The sequence below is a fragment of the Osmerus mordax genome (genome assembly GCF_038355195.1).
Source record: "Osmerus mordax isolate fOsmMor3 chromosome 20 unlocalized genomic scaffold, fOsmMor3.pri SUPER_20_unloc_1, whole genome shotgun sequence".
NCBI classification, from domain to species: domain Eukaryota; kingdom Metazoa; phylum Chordata; class Actinopteri; order Osmeriformes; family Osmeridae; genus Osmerus; species Osmerus mordax.
The window spans coordinates 48,881-66,721 of record NW_027120393.1 but is presented as its reverse complement, the minus strand read 5'-3'; the positions used below and the strand labels follow the sequence as shown (position 1 = coordinate 66,721).

The window sequence follows — 17,841 nt, the reverse complement described above, 5'->3', positions numbered from 1 at the left end:
GGCACAGGTAGGAACGTACACTGTGTGGAGCCCTAACCTCGCGTCCGTATGTCAAGTGATTTTCAAACAAGCAACTGACAGGAACAGTAGGAGAGAGCTACGGGGTCTGTCCAAGGTTAGGGATAACATTGGAAGATGTTTGATTTAGCTGTAAAGCATCGCTGTGGTATTTCATCCCCTGAAAGTATTTCTCTTCAAGCTTCACCTTGCTAGACAAACACACATTGATCAGGAGGGTTTTCTTTTCGGAGGGCTTCCCGACCAAACTCTCACGCAACAATGTCCCGGGATCTCCGCAACCAGTCTTAGGCTTCCTCAAGCACAGAACACAGGAAGGGACTGGGCTGACTGATAGCAGTGGTAGCGCCCATGTTTTAGCCCTGTACCATTCGACAACAATGGTGTCTGCTAAGCACCAAGCTGGTCTCAAGATGTCGCTGCTTCACTGTGGAGCGAGGTGGAGGATTTCTACATGACGCTGGGGGTATCCTGAATTCCTTTAACCTTTCTGTGGGGTGATATCAGATGTATTTTAGAGAGGGGGGAGGGGGGGGGAGGGGGGGGGGGGGGGGGGGGGGTCCTTTGGTAGAGCCTGGGGCAGGGAAGTGGGCTTTTGGATCCCCAGGGGACTGGGTGGCACACTTGGGAAGACAGAGTCTGTTGGAACGCACATATTTCCTCTCCAATGTGCTTTCTCTCGCTCTTGGGCAGTTGTGATTTATTGGAACGAAAGGAACCAGTATTTCTGAACCAAAACCACTGTGATTTATTGGAGATCACATACTTTCCAACCCTCCTCACATCTTCCCCTCTCCGTGCCTCTCCTGTTTTCACAGTTTTCTCCATCAGAATGTTGTTGTGATAGAAAACATGGAGCTGCTGTATGATCTCTCTCCAGCCAGAGACCCAGTGCCAGGGGCCTGGATTTGGGTTTTTAGTTCCCTAACTCGGGCGGCAGGCGACCCTAACCCTAACCCCCCTCCACCCTCATCCCTCCACCATCCAAATACCACTCGAATAACTCCAGATGTTGACAGATCAACCTAGACTCAGACGTCCCCCCGTACAACCCCCTCTGTCCCCCCCCTTACTCATCCTCTGTGGTGAACTGCTCCCCTACTTTGACGCCCCCCCTCCACACACACACCCCGTCCGTCTAATCCCCTCTCCAATTTCAGTTTCCTCGGCCATCAAAAGATTAATCCCGGCAAACTGCGTTCCCACAGTGCAGATAAGGTTTCCGTAGCAGGACACACCCTTGTCTGTCCTCCCTCCGATGACAAAAACATGGAGCCCGACAGTGGGGGATGCTGGGAAAGTGGGGGATGCAGGGGAAAGGGTCCGCAGCTCTGACAGCACCTTCCCTGACGCCCCCCGCCAGACAGAATCCCTGAGGCTTGGGTTTCGGGGATTTCTTCTCCCATGGGAGATCATAAAGGATCATGGGACACCACGGAAATCCGTCTCTTTGTGGCATGTTGAATTGGGTGTCAGGGCTCCTGAGTAGCTTTGTTCAACACTTCAGTCGGCTTCCTCAGCGGGCCAGCTCCTACGGCTAGAGGTGTGTGTGGAAGTGCAATACGTGTGTTTTTTCATGAGTGTGGGTCTGTAAGTGTGTGTTTGTTTGCATGTACATGGCATTCTTGTGTTTTTCTCACGAACGTAGGCCTTTGTGGTTAGGGTACGTCACCATGTCATCTCCTACCTTGGCTCCTCCTCAGGTGTCTATTCCCAAGCCAGTGGCCCAGTTGACTGTACCACAGATTAGCTCTCAGGCCCAGGTGGCCCAGGCCAGAAGCTTGCAGACAGCTGTCACCACCAGGCAGAGGAAGCTCAGAGGCACACCTAATGATGACACACCCTGAGTAATGGCAGATAATAAGCTAATTTCGGTTCCTTGGGGCTCCCTAGCCCGCCTGTCTGGGTAATTGGCCTGGGGTGTGGGGTGGCTCGATGAGTGGGGCCGGAGTCACGTGGCCGAGTGATACAAGTTGGGAAGAGAGAGGGAGCGAAAGGGGGCCATAGAACATCTCATTGTTCAGTGGGTGACCACATGCTATCATGTGTTTGTATTCCCCTCGAAGTGCTCAAATGCAGTTCTGACTGAGAAGGTTCAGTTAGTCAGCCTATCCTTCTCTGTCTTTCTTTCTTTCTCTCTCTCTCTCTCTCTCTCTCTCTCTCTCTCTCTCTCTCTCTCTCTCTCTCTCTCTCTCTCTCTCTCTCTCTCTCTCTCTCTCTCTCTCTCTCTCTCTCTCTCTCTCTCCCCCCCTTCTCTCTCTCTGTCTCTCTCTCTCTCTCTCTCTCCCCCCCTTCTCTCTCTCTCTCTCTGTCTCTCTCCCTCTGTCTGTCTCTCCCTCTCTCCCCCCCCCCCCCCTCTCTCTCTCTCTCTCTCTCTCTCTCTCTCTCTCTCTCACTGTCTCTCTTTGTCTACTGCCTCCCTACAGATCCTCCCTGTTTCCCTCCCTCATTCCATCCCTCCCTCCCTCTTTCTTCTCTGTCTTTCACTAATTCCACCGTGACTTAACCAGTGCCCATGTACTCTGCCGGGCAGGATGTTTACTCCATGCTTTATCGCACGTGAGGTAATGACGTTTAATTGCGTGGGCTAATGAGGTTGCTTGACTTCACTGGCCCTAACCCACCAGCCGGTGCCCGCCGCCTTCCATTCTCGCTCGGAGCCTTGTTGCGGCGTTAGCGTAGCATCGTTAACAAGGGGGGGACCATGCTACGGGACTTCTACCGCAGGAAGCTGAGGAGGAAACAGAAGAAGGGGGACCTGGGCAGGTCCGATGGGGCGCTGTGCAAGTCCCCGTCGGAGACCAGCGTCAACGGCCTGGCGACGGGCCTCATCTCCCGGGTGCTCAGGTTCACTGGCAGGTAACCCTGATGTGTCTGAAGATGTAGCATATGGAGGTGTGCTGCCTGGTTGGGACTTTAGGTTGAAAGTGTCATGAGTTGAGGCTAGGCTTCCTAGCTTGGGTGGAGCACAAATGAAGTGTTTGCCTCGTGTTTTCTAGAACTACACAAGGTAGTTCTATAGACGGTGGAAATGCTAATTAGGTTGATTTTCGTGTTAGCAATATGTGAAGCCAGTTGAAATGCTTATGTGTGCATATTCTAGTGATTATGTTCTGTGGGGGCATGAGGCACTTCATGTTCCTCCGAAGGGGAGAGATAGCATCTCTTCCTGTTTATCTTCTCAGCTAAGTGCTCTGTTTTCAGGATCAAGAAGATCGTCTTCACTGACAAACATGAAATAAGATGGCTTGTCATGTGGCCTCTGGGGTGGGGGTGCCACAGGGCACTGGCTTTGGACCAGCCTTGTCCTTTTACTTTGCCATCAGAGGGGAGGAATGTAACAAATGTGACTTGCGGGGGGTCGACTGACTGGAGGAGAATATGTTGTTTATGAGGTCTCAAAGACAGCTCGGCCACCATTGTCTGCTGTCTTTTCCTCTCAGGATGTGTGGGGTCTGAACGTGATGACCCCCTGTGTTGAGTATTAAGCAGACCAGAGGTCATTCCTGTCAGTGCCGGTTTTGATATACAACCTTCACTGGCTCCCACACACTTGGAGGGTTGTGAAACTTTGCTTGTGTTTCCTCTGCTGAGTGTCCAGTTTGTGGTGGGTGTGGCAGAGAGGAGAGTATGATATGATTCAGGGAGAGGGGGTGAGGGTACTGAAATCCTGCAGCTGGAGTCTGAAATGGCTGAAGGCCCAGAACCAGGTCCGGAACCAGGCCCAATAGAACCAGGCTCAAAACCAGACTAGGACTTGACTTGGATAGTGGCACAAGTCCAGCTATACCCTCTCAGGATGAAACTGACAAATGTACGTGCCTGTGTCTGAAGTTTCATGGTTTTAATACGTTTCACGTTTCCCTATAACTGTTTGTGTGCGTCTGTTTTTGTGTGTGTGTTGTGTTGTTTTCTGGAATATAGACAGTTGAGGTAAGAGTCTGATGCTGTGTAAAAAACAGCCAGACAGCTGTAGGCTGTTGAAGTCTGTGATGGGGGGAGGGGGAGTGGGGGGGCGATTGGGAGTTCAACAATGCAGCCACTTCATGTGTTTTTAAAAAAGCGAACTGGCTGATGTTCTCCCAGATTGCAAGAGCTGCGTTCACAGGCATCGTGAATCAGTGGCGTGTTGTCACAAAGTCTATGAGGCATTACAATTGGATCTAATGTGACTAACTCAATTCAGATGTGGCTTTTTTTACACAGTGGATTCCCTGGGGGCTTCCTCCCAGTGTTAAAACCTCCAGCCGGGACTCTAAATCTTTGTAATTAATATATTTGGCCATGTGTTCACTCACTGTGTAGATTGGATTTTGATATCCAGTGTTATATCTAGGCCACTCTGATGACAGTTACTCAATTGGGTCTGTTTAAAGTCAGTTTTTATGCATCCTTTCTTTGCAATATTGCTTGTTGATATGGAATGGTTATGATATTTACCCATAGTGTAAACTAGGGATACAAGGGTTTTTGTAGCAAAAAGATTGTCACCTTTTTTTGCACAAAAACCAACCTTCACCAGGTCTGCCTTAAAGTTTTTTAAAGACTGGGCCTTCAACTCACCAAACCAATCAAAGTGATTGATGATGTCACAGTTCCTTCACAGTATTCCTGAGAAAACAAGCCATTATTTGAGGGCAGAGTTGCTCCGTGTTTATGAGAGCCCTGGTTAAGCCTGTGTCGTTGTCCCCCCCCCCCCTCTTACCGACCCCCAACCCCCTCTCCACCCAGACGGAGCGAGCCCACATCCAGACCTCACTCGTGGCACTCCACCAAGCTTGGCGAGGGCCAGACAGAGACCAGCATGACGCAGATCTCACAGGGCAGCATGGGTGCGCCCTGGCACCAGGCCTATCATTCCAGGTTGGTTACAAATCTCTCTCTCTCTCTCTCTCTCTCTCTCTCTCTCTCTCTCTCTCTCTCTCTCTCTCTCTCTCTCTCTCTCTCTCTCTCTCTCTCTCTTTCTCTCCCTCCCACCCCTCTCTCTCTCTCTGCTCCCATGTGTGTAGATGCCGAGAGCCGGACTGCCTGACCCTGACCCTGACCTGCACAGAGACACAGAGATCACCTACCACAAGAACATAGCACTTGTCAATATTTTGCCATTTAGTCTCAGCCCAGTTTTATGCAAATTTCGAACGGATGTCCATGCACATCAGAGTCAAAGTGATCAGTCACCGATGCAGTCCGCCACGGAGGGCCATTCCTATTGACACCCTCTCAGCACTGTGGTTCCCATGACGACCCCCCTCCCCCTCCCGTCTGAGTGTATCTCTTGGCCGTCCAATGTCGTGGCATCCTTGGCTGTTCTTCAGAGAGAAAGAGAAAGAGGGAGGGGGGGAGGGAGGGAGGGAGGGGGGGGGGGGGGCACATTGCGGCCCCTTTTCCAGAGTAGGAGCAGTAATTGAGTTCAGCACGGTTGAGGGAGCCACGCCATAAGAGCGATTGTGCTGATCGCAAGCCTGTGACGTTGCAACATTAATTACTGCAGCAGAAATACCAGCAGGCCCCAACCATCCCCCTAACTACCACACACACACTAAGACATTGAGGCGTAGACACACACTAACGTACGGAGGCCCGCGCACACACGCATGCACACATACCTCTCTCCACCTCATCTCTCTCTTCTCCCCCACACGCACTGACACACTCAAGTATTAAAACACACACACACTCCCTGCCACCGTCCCTGCTGCACCTACATATCCATACAAGGACAGAGGGCCCAGGGCCCAGCTGAGTTCCGTCTGTGTTGTCAGACTTTCAGAAGGAGAGATGGGGCTGGCAGGCAGGCTGACAGACAGGCAGACAGACAGGCAGACAGACAGGCAGACAGACGGACAAGAAGGCAGACAGACAGACAGACAGACAGACAGACAGGCAGACAGACAGACAAGCAGGCAGGCAGGCAGGCAGACAGACAGACGGACAAGCAGGCAAGCCGACAGGCAGACAGGCAGACAGACAGGCAGGCCGACAGACAGGCAAGCCGACAGGCAGACAGACAGACAGGCAGACAGACAGACAGGCAGGCAGGCAGGCAGGCAGACGGACAAGCAGGCAAGCCGACAGGCAGACAGGTAGACAGACAGGCAGGCCGACAGACAGGCAAGCCGACAGACAGACAGACAGACAGACAGACAGACAGGCAGACAGACAGGCAGACAGACCGGCAGACAGGCAGACCGGCAGACAGGTAGGCAGGCAGGCAGACAGGCAGATAGACAGGCAGATAGACAGGCAGACAGACAGACAGACAGATATAGATAGACAGACAGGCAGGACGGCCTTCAGTTATGTGCACTTCCTACCAGTGTACAAAGTTGGCCTATCATGACACCCTTAGTATGTAAAGTTGCCCAATTTAATGGTAGTTCCCTATTATTTTATGATGATTTCATTGACTAACTTTGACACACTGTAGATGTTCTCACTGTCGGCTTTGTTTTATGGTGCTGGTTTATGGTCCAGCATTCATTGGACTATCATTGAACCTATCGATCGATCTCTTTGAAGTGAGATGTGAGATGTGAAAAGTGTTTGCTTTTGAAGTGAAGTCTTTGTTTGCAGATTCTTGTTTAAAACTGATCGTGGAACTTCCTGTGAAATATCTTTCAAGGTCCTAACAACCTGTGAAGACAAAATTGTAAACCTTCAGCAAACACCATTGCTTTCTCAGCAAACGAAACCATTACCTCATCGAATGGTTAAATATTATATATTTTTATCTACTTATTTGGTTAAAGTCTATTTCCCATAGTGACAGTGCCCATTTCTGCTTTACTCGTCCCCGATACCGGCAGTGTACTGCCTTGCTTTGTATTACATGTACACCTGAGTGTATTTGTTCTGTGTCCAATTGGAGCAAGATTCCACTGTAGCTAGCTGATGTTCTTTCCTCTGCTGTGCGCACGTAGCACATCTACCACAGATCTGTCCAGCTACGAGACGGGTTACCTGAGGAAGAGTCCCGACCAGTACAGCTCAAGAGGCAGTATGGAGAGTCTGGACCACCCCCACCCGGCCTACAGCTCCTGCCACCAGCTCTCCACCTCCAAGTCGTCCAACAGCATCGACCATTTGCACAGCAAACGGGACTCTGCCTACAGCTCCTTCTCCACCAGCTCCAGCATCCCAGAGTACCTGGCGGCGGCCCCTTCCTTCAGCAAGGAGCGCTCCTACTCCATGGAGACGGTGCCGCAGAGGGGCGGGGCCGGCGGCGCCGGGGGCGGAGCCGAGGGCATGCAGCAGGCGGACATCCGCTACGTGCGCACCATCTACGACCCCCAGCAGGGTGTGTCCCAGGAGCACGAGGTCAGCTCCGCTTCCGCCGCGTTGCTACGCAACAGCGAAGCCAGAGGAGGGGGCGGAGCATCCCGAGCCAATCACCGGGGGAGCAGCAGCAGTAGCAGCAGCAGCGGCGGCAGTAGCGCGGGCGGGGGTAACCCCGCCTCCAACCGCCACAGCGTGGGGCCCATCTGGGGCCAGGCCTCCAGCCGTAGCTCCTACGAGAGCCTGAAGGGGGCGCCGGCCCCGCCCACGCGCAGCGACAGCTACGCGGCCATAAGGAATCACGAGAGGCCCAACTCGTGGTCCAGCCTGGAGCAGGCGAGGTCCCAGAGAGCCCTGCAGAAGGGCTCCTGGCACCACTCCAGCGGCTCCGTGGCTTCTGGGAAGGGCTCGTACGGAGCCGAGGGCCAGCTCCACACCGTCATCGAGAAGAGCCCCGAAAGCAGCCCCACCACCAAGCCCAAACAGGGGGGCTTCCCTTCCCAGCCCGCCGTCCAGTCCGGCCGCTTCATGCTGCCCACGGGCATCTACCCCGTGCCCCTGCCCGAGCCCCACTTTGCCCAGATGCCCACCTCATGCCCTAGCTCCAGTAGTGTGTACCCAGCTCTGGCTAAGGAGAGAGGGCAACACCCTCAGGGGCCGCTGGGGGTCAGCATGGACGAGGTGGCTCTGGAGAACGGATACCAAAGCATCCCTCCTCCCCCTTACTCCCACTCCCACTCCGCCTCCAGCCAGCTGCACAACTTCCCCCAGCCCAGGCCTCCGGCCCAGCAATCCCTCGACGAGTCCCAGACCAAGTGCGCTCTCTACAGGTCTCACTTGAAACCCGGAGGGGCCGAGAGCCAGGCGCAATTCCCTAGACAGAACCACGAGGGTCCAGCACAAGGCCAGGGCTACAGGCCTTGCTCTGCCCAGTTTATAGGCCAGGAGAGGAGGGACCCCTACACCCCTGTCCAGCCCAGGGCAGAGAAGCCCAGGTACTGCCAGAGCCCAGAGAAGCTGGAGCCCCACGTTCACGCCAGGGAGGAAGCCCAGCTCAGACACCCCGCTCCTCCCAGTGCCCACCCAGAACCGGCGCCCATGCCCGGCAGCAGAGTGGCTCAGGGGCAGGTGGCTCAGGCCCCCCGAGGTGATGACACCGGCGTCCCCCCCGTCCAGGTCAGCGCCCACCTCCGACACCACAGTGACTCCAGCGCCTTCCAGCAGCCAAAGGAGCACCCTCTGACCCGTCTCGAGAACGCCCTGGCGGAAGTGCAGCGCTGTGCCAGCCCCGAGAGCTCCAGCAGCCAGGGGAGCGCGCAGGCCACCCGGAGCCTCTCCGTCCTCGAAAAGGTCAATCGCTTCGAGCGTCGCGAGCAGGGCAAGCAGCGCAGCCACAGTGCCAGCCACACCAACCTGGGGCCTCCGAGGCCGACCCAGCCCCATGAGCGCAACAGGAGTGCCCTCTCTAGCACGGAGGACCTGCGCCTCATGCTGGAGAGAAGCAACAGCCCCGGCGCCTACAGATCACTCAGCTCCAGCTCCTACGGGTCCAGCATCACGGCCCAGGAGGATCACGTGACCCAGCGGCGAGGGAGCACCGACCAACCCCAGCACAGGTACACGAAAGCAACCGATGAATATGTCTTGTTTGTTGTTTTCCAAAATGGATTTCCACCTGTATTTCCAGAGCTTTGAGGAAAAAGTGAGATTTCAAATTGCGGTTCAAATACCATTTTATTTCTGTTTGTCAATTGACCTGTGTTGTTCTCAGGAGCATTCCGGATGTGGGTTTAGCACTGCAGAGGAGCAAGAGCACTTTCCACCTGGGGGGGGATGAGAACATCCGGGGGGCGGAGCTGCCATGGAGGGAGGAGTTCACCTGGAGGGAGGGGATTCAGGACCTCCTCGGCTCCATCCACGAAACGTCCTACAACCGCTCGTACCGGGACACCCTCAAAGACGCCCAGTCTAAGGTGCTCTGCTCCACTTCCTTCAGACGCAGGGACCTCAATGTCTCTGTCTCATCCAGCAACCCCCCCCCGCCGGTTCCCGCCAAGCAATTATCCCTGGAGAGGAGAGGCCCCAAGACCAGCCCTAAGCCTGCCGTCTCAGTCCCACCCCTAGTCCTGGCCCAAACCCACACCACCTCCCCAGTGCAAGGGCCGGCCACCTCCCCTCACACCCCCAAAGAGAGGCACGCGGTCACCCCGGAGGTGAGGGGCATCAGTCCCCCACAGCTCCCCAGCATCCCGCCGGTAGGCCTCCCCTCCAGGATCGGGGGCCGCAAACGGCTCACCATGGAGCAGAAGAAGCGCTCCTACTCCGAGCCGGAGAACATGCACGAGGTGGGCCTATCGGACGCGGAGGGCTTCGCCTCCTCCCGGAAAGGGGACACGCAGCACTTCCTGTTCTCGGAGACCAGCGTGGCCGACCGCCGGAGGATGTTTGAGATGGCGGCCAGTCGTAGCATGGACCCCCAAGCTGGCACGTCGCGGCCGGACTTACGGCAGCTGCAGCAGGACGCGCTGGCCGACTACGTGCAGAGGAAGAGAGGCTGGCGACCCGAGGGACGCCACCATCGCCCTCGGAGCGCCTACCTCCAGCCCGGGGCCTCCTCTGCTGCTGCCGACACCCGGAGCCTGTCCTCCACCTCCAGCCTGATGTCTCTGCAGGAGCCAGATTCAGACAGCTTCTTTGGGGGAGACCGCCTCTGCTCTACCCTGCCCCCTGGCCTGCAGGGATTCTCCTACCCTGGCAGGAGCTACGCCGGACCACAGGCCCATCCGGACCCCGCCCCCTCTAGACAAAACATCCAAGCCTTAGCCTCTGGCCCGGCCTCAGTTCAAGCACCTGATTCAGGCCAGGCCTTAGGCCCTCTCCGGAGCCTGGGGCTGTCCTTGCAGCATAATGGGCCCTTTGTGCGGGCAGCTCCAGCCCACAGCTCAGGGAAGTCAGCCTCCGCTGAGGACCTGCTGGAAAGCTCCGAGGAGAGACCGGCCCCCCAGCACTACAGATCCCGCTCCTCTCCGTCTGTAGAACGTTCCAACCAGGTAACACAGACTCTACTAGTGTGTATTTTCACTTTATACTTGACTTTTCTCCATATATACCTCTCTCTTTCTCTTGTTTAATGCCCCTTGAAAAAAGAAACAGAGCTGGAATGAGCAAACGCCAACTTAGGCCTCATTATTGTTTACTTTGCCATTTGGTGGCCACTGTTGGTGTCATATCAGGTATGTGGTCTTGGTGTAAGATTGTAAATGAACAGTAAATACACTGTATGTCCAGAGGGACCTTTGTGTTGACCCCTGACCCCTGTCAGCGTTTTTGCCTCTACTTAGGGATGGATGGCTGCAGGCAGCCCTTACCCACTGTCCCACAGGAAATACCTAGAATCCTCTGACTTCCTGTGTGGTGCCAGTGAGCCTTCCCCTGGAATCAGGGCGCTGTCAGATCAGAGTGATAAACTTGATGGGACTCAACGGCTAGATAACTGTTGCTAGTGGGAAGGGCTGGTGGGGACAGAACAGACACTTATCCTCCCCCCTACACCACTCCTTCCCAAAACCAGTTAGAACTCTCGCATAAACACGGACATACATAGGAATGCTTGCCCCTGCTCCCTCACCACTCTGGTATGAAGAAACGGTTATCCAGTGAGGGGCTTCCGTTGGAGGCTTTCAAACACCAACGTCTATATAGCTTTGGTGTTTGTCTCTTTTAGAAAAGTTTGGGTATTTTCAAGGTTGTTTTATGGATGTGGGCAGTGGAATAAGGGAGTCTCTATTCAATATGGACTCTGAGTGAGGTGGTAGACCCACCTTGGCTCGGGGGGTTTCCAGAAGGTAGCAGGTGACTCCATCCGATCTAGCACAGGCGACGTTGGCCAGCGGATCCAACGGCTCCCATGAGAAGAGCAGTCAGCTGACCTAGGGTCATAGGGCACTCGGTGATCTCACTTGGAGAGGTCTTGTGACTGCCTCACAGGCATTCTTACAGCACATACCAGGAGGGGAGATAATGCCGTGATTCACGAGCTCTGACGCCAAACCCCAGCCACAAATGACCACACCTTGGAGGTATTCCAGCCCTAGAGAGATCTCTAGTGCTGGAGGTAACTTCATGATCGTGAAAGGACCGGCGAGGTCATTATGGCTGGGGATATGAACACTCATTCTGCCTGCTGATACACAGCGCAGTGTCATAACCTTCATCTCCAATAGACCTCAAATAGAAGTCAATACCTCTCTGTTAACCTGAACGATCTGCCAACATGTCCCACAGAACAATAAACCCACGTTGAAAAATGTTTTTCTTACATTTTGGGTTTGAAAAGAAATAACACGTTCTGAAACACCAGACCCCTAGTTCTGATGCCCCACCCCCCGGCCCTAATATTCCAGCAATTTTGTGTTCCAGGACGTCCTGTCCGGAGAACTTAAGATGTTTGGGATCTTCTCCACGGAGCCTGGACTGGTCGCCCTCTCATCTGCCAGGTATGTGTTGCTCCTCCAGTTCTCCTTCTCTCGTCTTCATCAACACCCTGCATCATCGAGCATTGCTTTCTCCTTTTAGTTGCTCCCGGTAGATTCCAGCTTAATCTCTCTTTTTTTTCCTCCACGAAACACTTCCTTCATGATGGGAACTCAATTTTGTTTTTGAAAAAGAGACTTGACTTTTAAGGCAATATTTCCCTGGTGCCTTCCTTAATAGGTCAGTGGTGGTAGTCGACTTGACATTGCTCCCTGTTGCTCCCTGCTATTTTTGAATTGTGTTGTAGAGCAGCTCTTTGGAATCACTGGCCACAAAAACTCCCTGACATAAAAAAAAAAACAGAAACCATTTCCAAATGCTAAATGTTCAACTCGCTGTGTGTGTGTGTGTGTCCCAGGTCTGCGGAGGGCCAGAGGCAAGGGTGCGTGTCCATGTCCCAGCAGCGCATGGAGCGCTACCTGCTCAACCAGGGCCCGTCTCAGAGCAACACCCCCGTGATAAGGAGGGAGAGGCAGAGGAGCGCCGACCGCCAGAGGGCTCAAAGCGCCTCGGGCCTGGCCGCCTCCGTGGGCCTCCCCTGCCCCTTCTCCCCACCCGGCACCTCCGCCAGCGTGGACTGGCAGGCCAGCGAGAGGCTGAGCCAGGCTAACCTCGATGCGATTGCCTTCCCCTGCTTGCCTCAGGATGGCACCGCCGCCACCAGCCCAGAGAGCCAGAGGGGCGGAGAGTCCGGAAGCAGCACTGCCAGCCCAGCAGCCGAAGGGAGACGAGGGTCACGGGGAGATCTGACCAGACAGATCTCCAGTGATACCAGCACGTCGGAGGAGACGCTGAAGGACTTCTGCCTCGAGACGCCCGTCCCACCGCCAAAGACCACCCCGCCCCCGTCCCCGCCCCCACCCCCACCTCACAGGACGGGAAGTAGGAAGCCTCTCCCTCCCCTCGAGGCCTCCTTCAGCCGACCCGATCAGAACCCCTTCGCCCGGACGAGCCTCCCCTCCCTGCGGATCTCCGAGTCCGGCCTCCAGGCGGCCTCTCCCCCCGCCTTCACGGGCGAAGACTACGACGAGGTGTTCCTCGAGGAGCCGCCGCCCCCCTCCCCGCCTCCTCCCCCACTGCCGCTCAGAGAGACCGACATCACGGAGGACTTCCCCCCGCCGCCACCCGCTGAGATAGCCCCGCCTCCCCCGCCAGTCTGGGAGGAAGAGGCGTGGCATGAGCGACAGGACAACTTCAGGTATGTCGGTTTATGGCTCTCCACACCGCCGGGGCTCAGTGTCTGAAAATAAACTGAAGTTGAATCTGTCAGAGGAAGTGTTTTGAAAGGGAAATATACTTGAGATTTGAACAGGCGGACATTCCACTCTCCTTCTTTTACTGTTTGTGTGTTTTATCCATGCAGCTCCGAGGAGCGGTATATCCTGGGTTCAGAGAGAAGTCAGGAGGCAGGGCATTCCCCTCACGTAGCACCCACCCCCCCTTTACCTACCCCTCCCGTGCGCAGTCTCACACCAGAGCCAGAGCCCCAGGCCCCCAACAGCCTCCAGCAGGAGGACCCTAGCAATGTGGCCTGCGAGGCCCAAGAAAGCCTGGGACTGGAGTCCCAGCTGCTGTCCAGGAGAGAGAGGTCTGCTGAGGAGCAGAGAGTGGAGGCCCTGGCCAGGCAACTGGTGTCCAGGGACAGGTCCCTCTCCCCTCTCCTGGATGCCTGGGCGGGGAAGAACACCCTGGACCTGATGGAGGACATCTTCCCCAATCACACGGGCGGGTGGGAGCCATGGCAACGTAGGGGGAGCAGCTGGTTGGAGGACAGGTGAGTGAGGCGGGGCGTGACAAGCCAAGGTGTCGTCTGGTTACTGCTGAGGCAATCTGGGAATAAGTACATGTAGGGTTTTCAGTTTGTGTTACAGAACTGTATGATCAGTCTTAAAAATAGATCAGACGTCAATGAACACACAAAGAGCTTTTGTTGAATCTAATTACATAATGGACCATAATATCACTCACCTCCTATGCCTCTGGTGTTTAGATCATTACAGCAGTGGAGTGGTTTCTATAAGAACTTTGAAATAGAACCAACAAAGCTCCATGTTGTGTTTTAATTGATAATAAGCTCCTACCATTTCTATTCATGGTGAATTTTGAATTGAAAAAATATATAATTCAAGGGGGGAAAGATTTCCAAACATCAAAAGTAATCCAATGTTGTGTATTTGGTTTTCCCTGAGTGTGTTTCGATTTCATGACATTAATATGTTATGTTTGCTACATAATTATTTTTGAAATACAAACAGGCAAAAAAACGAATCTGCCAACATCAGATTATCAGCCTTTGGCAACATTGCCATCTACTGGCATGATTGAACATAGCATGTTACGGTTATGTCTAAATTTTCTTCCACTTTTTAAAGTATTTTAAATATTCGTAGCTGAAGGAAACTTAATTATTTGTTTAGATGGATAACAGGAGTTTTCGTAGGTGTTTTTTCTTGTCTCGTTTCAAGGTTTTAGGTTGGTTCAGGTGCAGTTCTATGGGTTTATGTGAAGCTCCATGTGACATTGCTTTAACACAGGCCTAAACTAATACAAATGTATAATGTTATAAATATTTCATACTTGATAACATGCTCATATACAAGAAACTTTTAACATAAAACATTTTTTTTTATTCAAAAAAGTATTGAGTATTGTGAGTTTGGGTAGTTTCTAGGGATACCAAGGAGCCACATTGGTGTAGGGGTGTGACAGGTTATAAATCCAGTTGACTAACAGTGGATGATCCACGGTTCTGTTATGTCTTGGGATTAGCCGGAGTGTGATTATGTATGGCCTGATTCTCCTGTGGAATGCAGTTCTCAGCATTCTGCCTGTCCCACAAAATAGGCCAGTCATGAAACAAAACAAGTCTGTGCACATTCCTGATAGTAGGGTGGTGATTTGTGTTTGCATGTGAATGTGCGTAAGTATGTGTGTGTGAGTGACAAATCAATACCTCCCAGTGGGAAACAAATGACGTTCACCCTTAACAAATGGTTTCTTTTCATTCCGCGAGTTCACCCTATCTGTTGTTGCGTCTGTAACAAGGAGTTCTTTTGTGACTGAAATGTGTTGCGATCATTAGTTGTGTCTCAGAGATCGACGGGTGTGTCTCATATTTGTGCTCTGACAGGAAACAAGATGGCTGTTGCTCTGCTGGGCAGGTGCCAGTCCCGGAGCGAGAGATGGAAACAGACCTGGATGAGGAGGAGGCAGACCTCAACCAGAAGAAGGTCCGCACCTGTTCTTGTCCTCCCTCTCTATCTCCACCTTCCTTCATCATGATTTTAAAATATTTCTCCAGAGTTTTTTGGGGGGGTTTTCAGAAAGACTGAAGATTTCATAACTATAAGCTCGACAGTTTCATTCGGGATAGTGACAACTTGTTGTGGTGCGAAAGACAGAAACACACCTCTAGATGGACGGCCTTTTGCTACCTGTGGTGTCTGAACCTGTAATTGTGCTCATAATGGTCCTCCGGCCCTGTAGGTGGAGCTGTTGCAAGCGCTGGCACTGAGCGTGGCAGTGCTGCGCGGCGAGAGGCAGGAACTGGGCGAGGAGCAGGCGCGCTACCGAATCCTCGGCAGTGACATGGACGCCCTGATCCAGGAGCGCTGCAAGCCCAACCAACGTGACAAGTACCGCATGTTCATCGGTGACCTGGACAAGATAGTCAACCTGCTGCTGTCTCTGTGCGGGCGACTCGCCCGCATCGACAACTCCCTCTCGGCGCTCGATCGACAGGGGGAGAACGAGGACAGCTCGGAGGGGAGGGTGAGGCGCGCGCACAGACGCATACGTGGACACGCACTCTCAAACATGGCCCTCTCATAAATGACAGACGATTCAGTTAAGAAGAGGAATTCAGTTTAGGAAAGAAGGAATTCAGTCGCTCTCAGTCAACCAAGCTCATATTTACGTTTTGGGTCATTATCTGGTGAGCTCGTAGTGGTGTCTTGGGTGCACCTTAGCCTCTCAAGTCATGACAGAAGTGTTTGGTTAGTGTTAGTCATGGGGAAGTCAGTCACTTCCTTCCTCAACAGCACTGTGGATAGTGCCCGTGTAAACAGGTGTTCCTATCTCTAGATACAAGGACATCGGTCTCCGGGTAAGCGTTAGGAGGACATAGGAGGTCACTTCCCAGGTTGTGAGTCATAGGGATGGAATGGAAATGTGACCTGAACTATGACCTGAAGTTGCTTGTAGATTAAACAGTGGTGTATTATGACATATTTAGTAAAAGAGTGCCAATTACTGGCTCTATACAATGTAGGCTCAAACATAAGTTTAAATGATGTTATATTGCCACCAACAGAGGGAGCCAGGTATACACAAATGCTCATAGACTGGTTATGTTAGCATTAGCATAGCATTCCAGTGCTTACCATTGTCTGTACACCGTTTCCCAGGAGTCCTTGCAGCAGAAGCGCCAACAGCTGTGCAGTCAGCAAGAGGATGCCCGCGAGTTAAAGGAGAACCTGGACCGCAGAGAGCGTGTGGTTCTGGACATCCTGGGCGGCTACCTGAGCGGGCCGCAGCTCCGAGACTACCAGCACTTTGTCCGCATGAAACCGGCCCTCCTGATTCGCCAGCGCCACCTCGACGAGCTCATACGGCAGGGGGAGGAGCAAGTGAAAAGGCTGTCGGAAAGCCTCCCTCCAGAACACCACATCTCCCCTCCGTCTAGCACTGCCACCGGCCCTGGCCCCACCCACACAGTTCGTTCCACCACCGTGACATCACTCTGACCCACCGGTCGCAGTCAGAAAAGGATCGTACTTGATGAGAAAGATACCTCTCCGACATGATCACAAGGCTATTTAGACAAACGTACCTTAGGATAGAGAAGCCTGAAATGAAGGAAGTCACCTTGTTCACTGTACACAGACGGCAACCACAAAAGGGGAGTTGTCTCCGCAGGCTGCGGTCCATGAGTGCTGAATTGCAGATGTGCCTCTATTTATGTATTTACTACTCTTCACATATCTTTTCCCGATTTCACCTCAGCATGAATTTGTCCCAGCAGTGAGTGAAACACTGTTGAAGTGTGTTAATTTTGAGCATATTTCAAGTTTAGACACTATTAACTGTGCAAGTGTAAAAAAAAGGTGTGAGATGTTATTCACCATATACCATTTTAAAGACTACTACTGCCATTTTGTCTACAGCCTAGCACCTTTTCTTTTTTTTGCAGATTGACTACTGATTAGGACCCATTTCTTGATGCAGCAAACTAGCATACTCACTCATTATTATCCCAGACGAAGCATAAAATATTTCTACTTTCAGCACTAAAAGAATAGCTAAGAAATCATCAACAACGTATTATTTATGTACCAAGAGAACTGAGTATACTTTACATGACTGCATGTATTGATCCAACGTCTTAACATTTTGACTATTTAGAGTATAAACACAAAAAAATGAAATGTTTGAATGTTGGCTTCTTTGAGAGAAGGCAAGGAAACTTTGCTCAGCCTGATTGGACAGACTGGGGTTGTTGACTGTGCTGTCTCACTAGCACAAAGCAAAACAACAAATCACTCACATTACTATTTTCTTGCAAGTCAATGAAAACAGACACTTTGAAGCACAAATTACACAAAAAGATGTTTATGACTTGCTGTGGTATGGAGTTGAGTTTGTTGCCGTAACAAGCTGCTTCCTACACTGTTTTATGCCTACCCCCAAAAAGTATAATTGTATTATTCTGTTGAGAGCACTTTTAAAACATTTTTCCCAGACAAATATATGGATCACAGCTATATTTGTCTCATGAACTCTTCAGTAAAGGGGAAATTATAAATACTGGTGTCTGACAATTGTATCTGACTGGTGAATTTCCTCTTAACCTGATTCAATATTTGCTTTATGACACTGCGGAGAACGAGGACCATTATAAAAACATCCTCAGTTTGCAAAATAAATCTATTTTTTAAAAAGAGCCTTAGTGTAGTTTTGATGTTTTTAAATGTAATCTTAATGATTTCTGACCAACCACACAACTCAAGTCAGAAT

At 52.3% G+C, this 17,841-nt stretch overlaps 1 protein-coding gene across 1 annotated transcript; it reads left to right on the top strand.

The window, feature by feature from the left end:
• Window positions 1-2,718: 2,718 nt before the first annotated feature.
• LOC136938891 (protein Shroom3-like) lies at window positions 2,719-17,767 on the top strand. Its single transcript, XM_067231807.1, has 10 exons — window positions 2,719-2,877; window positions 4,750-4,881; window positions 6,939-8,909; window positions 9,065-10,343; window positions 11,713-11,789; window positions 12,185-13,024; window positions 13,190-13,600; window positions 14,957-15,056; window positions 15,313-15,597; window positions 16,233-17,767. The coding sequence occupies exons 1-10, from the start codon at window positions 2,723-2,725 to the stop codon at window positions 16,569-16,571; spliced, it is 5,589 nt and encodes a 1,862-aa protein (XP_067087908.1). The 5' UTR covers window positions 2,719-2,722; the 3' UTR covers window positions 16,572-17,767.
• The last annotated feature ends 74 nt before the right edge of the window (window positions 17,768-17,841 follow it).